This window comes from Otolemur garnettii, unplaced genomic scaffold, assembly GCF_000181295.1.
Source record: "Otolemur garnettii isolate 467f Iridium unplaced genomic scaffold, OtoGar3 scaffold00027, whole genome shotgun sequence".
NCBI lineage: Eukaryota > Metazoa > Chordata > Mammalia > Primates > Galagidae > Otolemur > Otolemur garnettii.
Window position 1 is genome coordinate 12,895,414 of NW_003852422.1, and position 4,035 is coordinate 12,899,448.

The 4,035-nt window shown below is 45.8% G+C and overlaps 1 protein-coding gene across 1 annotated transcript in view; it reads right to left on the bottom strand.

Annotated features, from left to right (window-relative positions):
- PHLPP1 (PH domain and leucine rich repeat protein phosphatase 1) overlaps nucleotides 1-4,035 on the bottom strand; it is a 231,035-nt gene that overhangs the window by 2,566 nt on the left and 224,434 nt on the right. Inside the window, exon 16 of the mRNA XM_023512412.1 lies at nucleotides 1,901-2,129. Within this exon, the coding sequence (XP_023368180.1) occupies nucleotides 1,901-2,129 (229 nt within the window). The remainder of the gene's footprint in view (nucleotides 1-1,900; nucleotides 2,130-4,035) is intronic.

Consider the following 4,035-nt stretch of genomic DNA (forward strand, 5'->3'; position numbering starts at 1 on the left):
GCCTCTTCTGAGAACCTCAACTTCCTTTCCAATCCTGCCACCTTCCTTCCTTTGGAATTTTGCAAGGTGTCTGCTTGTTCTGTTGGGGGTGGGGTGGGGGTGGGCTTTCCAAACTCTTCACATAACCTGGCCACACTCACAAGCAAGCAACTTTCCTGGAAGGAAAATTAGTAAGATGGAGGTGGGGGCTTCCAAAACAATTTTAAATGCCCTTGATTCTACTGGTGCGATCTGTCCCCAAAGCATGAACTTTGGCAAAAACTACCCTTGCTGTGCTGCCCTCCCCTTCGGATGTATATCCATCAGAACCAGACTTTGTGTGTTACTGTGAATGCTTCAGGGTAGACCAGCAAAACACAAAACAAAACCTCATTGTTGAGTATTCAGCAATACAGACAAAAGTGAGGAAAAGGGTACAGGTGAATTTGTCTAAAGGTTGAATATAAGTGTCTTAACATAACAATTAAAAAGACATGATGGCTATGTTAGCCACTTGGATGAGAGTTTTCCAAGCTGCATATAGAAGTAACACATTGTATCCTATGAAATAATTAATGTACACAATTATGATCTAATAAAAAACAAATTAAAAAAATAAAAAAATAAAAAAAAAGTGAGGAAAAACCAGAGACATAGAAAATAAGAGAAGTCTGATGTACAAAACTGTGATTCGCTTACAGAACCTTCCAATCACGTTGGTGTAATGCTGGACATTCAATTCTATGCATTCTGGACACCAGATTCTGCTCTCTAACTTAATGTCCATTTTATCCCTCTCTCTCCTGGAATAGGCAGAGAACTAAAATGTACATATAGATTCATTTCCACTCGATCCCAGGATGTACCTCAAACCTTTCTGTCTTTCTTTCTTATGACTTCCTTGGGACTCTTATCAAAGCCTATCTGGAATTCAGTCTTTTCCTCTATTGGACTAGAAACTTTCACAGGGTCTACCTTGAGCTAGACATGGTTTTTTTTGTTGCAATTTTTGGCCAGGGCTGAGTTTGAACCCACCACCTCCAGTAAATGGGGCCGGCCCTACTCCTTGAGCCATAGGTGCCACCCTAGACGTAGGTTTTATCAACAGTACAAGACTGTAAACTTCTTGAAGGCAAGTGTGTACTGTGGGGATCACTGAGGTATCCCCACATCATTTTCTCAGGACACTGCAGATATAATCAATTAGTGAATAGAGAACTCCTGGGGGCTCGTAGGGAAATTTTTTCTGATAATGAATCTTCTCACAGTATAGATTTACTCCATGGTTTCTCAACAGGGGCATTATTGACATTTGGGGCAGATGAGTCTTTTGTGGAACTGTCCTGTGAGCTGCAGGATGTTCAGCAGTATACCTGGCCTCTGCCCACCATGTGCCAATATCGTTCTTTGCCCCAGCTGTATAAACAAAAATGTCCCCATACCCTGCCAGATGTCCCATGGGGATAACCACTCACTGCATTACTCAAATGGAACAAGAGATATGAACACGTACACAGACATTTATAGTTTCTCAGTGAAACTAGCCTTGTAAGATAGAGCAGGTACCATTACCCCCTTACAGATGAGAAGACTGAGGCATAGAGAGGTGTAAAGGTCTCAGCCTGTAGGTAGCAAAGCTAAGGGATAAAAACCAGCAGTGTGATCTCGGGGTAGAGCCCCCAACCATGGAACCAGTGGTGACAAGGGTCAATGCGATCATGCCCACAGAGCACGCGGCACTTAGGCAGCGAATGTGTGGTGCTCTTCTACACAGACATGCCAGGAATCTGCTTATGACACCATGGATTCGGAATTCGAAGTCAAAAGTTCAAAAATATTCCTTGAAGGCAAATGCTCCCCAGCTGGTTTCTGCCATGCCCTGGCCCTCTCCTCCCCACTGAAGGAAAATCCCTCTCCTCACCTCGGTGATAATGGCCTTGTGCTGTTTAATTCTCTTCAGTTCTTCTTCACAGCTCATGACATAAGATCTGGACAGAGGCAGTGGCTTTCCATTTCGACAGAGAACTGATTGGCACTTGCCCACATTAGCGGAGGTCAAGGTGAAGGAGCCTCCTGGGTCCACAGGGTCGTGCTTGATGTGACAAAGGACAGCTGCTCCTCCAAGCTTCTGCCCAGCAGTTCCAAGTTTCCTAGAACCCAAAGAGAGGGGGTGAAAACTCAAATGCAACCCCTCACATGCCTGTTTTGTTAACTCAACAGGGAGACGGCATATTGGACAGGGCCAGGGCTGGGGGACAGAACCCGTGGACTCAACTCAGCCCCATCATCAAAGCACACACTGTCCAACTTCTCGAAGGAGAAGAGCCCCTGGAATTGGATGTCACAAAACACACAATGAGAGGCTTGTGCTCACAACTGGGAGGTAGTGTTTTACCAGGAAAAGCCACTGGAGCCAGCCAGGCATGCAGGGGCCCCAGCCCACTGTGTCCAGCCTGCTGCCCCCGTCAACCACTCTGCCCTAGCAGCACACTCCAAGGCACCGGGGAATGACCACTGCCTTCTCCATCCACCACTCAGGTCCCTTGCTGCCAGGAGAGGGACACTGAAGGGACCAAGCATGGAAGAGCAGATCTGAGCACACTGCACCCACTGACAGACACACTTTGGAAGGAGCTGACCACTCTCTGCCCTTTGACTAGAGTCTGTGTTAGTGTGAGCTTTGACGTACTGGACTGCTTGTGTTCTTGCCCTATACAGTGAAGACTTTCTGGACCATACTATCTATTCTAGAAAATTCAGAGAAATGACATTCTAGTAATCGAATATCAAATGCTTGTGATGTACCCTTTTATTCATAACCATTATTAATCCATAGACTCAATGAATACAGAAGCACCTACAAAATGTGAAATTCAAACGAGGCAAAGAACTCCTATCACAAGCCCAAAGTGGAACAGGAGCAAAGATGTTCAGAAAAGCAGCCTCTCTTGTTTTAGCAGGGCAGACCCTCAGGCACTGGGAGCCCCTGTCATGTGTCTAAGGCAAGCAATTGGCCAGAACGGCAAAGGAAACCAGTGCTGCCTCCTTGGGTGACTACGAGAGCATCACAGAAAACACACAGGTCCCCAAGGGCCATAGCACTCACCGTATATCCTGAACCCTGTTGACAAACAGGGAAAGTAACAGGTTACTGAAGACTCTGGAGATGGGCCTACAATCTAGGTCTCTAAACTGCAACTTCTAGATATTCATGACCAGATCGGGCTCTAGACCCTTCTAAGGCAGCTTTCATAGGCACAATGATATGTCAAAAGTACAGCTAGTAAATAGTTTGGGGTTCTGGGTTTTTAACTCTTATCCAGAGCTTGTGGGTCCATAAAAGATAGGCCTCTTAGTGGGTTGTGAAGGGTCTGTGTGCATATGTTTATGTCTCTGTGTGTGACACACGTCTGCTTTTTTTCTAGGATGAAAAGATGATGAAAACAGATAAGTCAATGTGCTTGGTAGTTAGAACATTCTCTGGAGTCTTACTGTCCAAGGTCAAATCCTGGCTGTACCAACAATAAGCTCTCAGGACCTTTTGCTTCACCTCTCTGCTCCTAAGTTCCTCATCAGTAAAGTAAGAATAGCAACATTACCTAACTGGCAAAAGTTAAAACAATGACAAGCACATAGTAAGGGCTTGCTCAGCATGAGCTACTACCCCTGCCCCACTGTAACTGTACATGCTCGCTAAGAATCTGAAAGACAGGGAGTCTAGCCACCAGGACCCACACTGGGCCTGCTTCTCCAAGGTCTTTGAGAGGAACCACTGGGGCAACTCCAAAGGCCGCTCTGAGGAGCAATCCTCAGCAGACACTTTCCTACCCCTGTCACAAAGCTACTTCCTTTGGTAGCTTATCCAGGGAGAGAAGAGAGAAGAATATCACTGCTCCCATGACCTCTGGAGTGCTAGTGCACATGTCACTTCTGGGCCCCACATGAGGAAGAGTCTGCAGTGCAATATTTATAAACAGGCATTTCTTTTATAGCCTGTAAAGCCAGTAAGGTGTCACGAATGAACAATTCTTTGAATGAGGAATCCCTCTAACACTC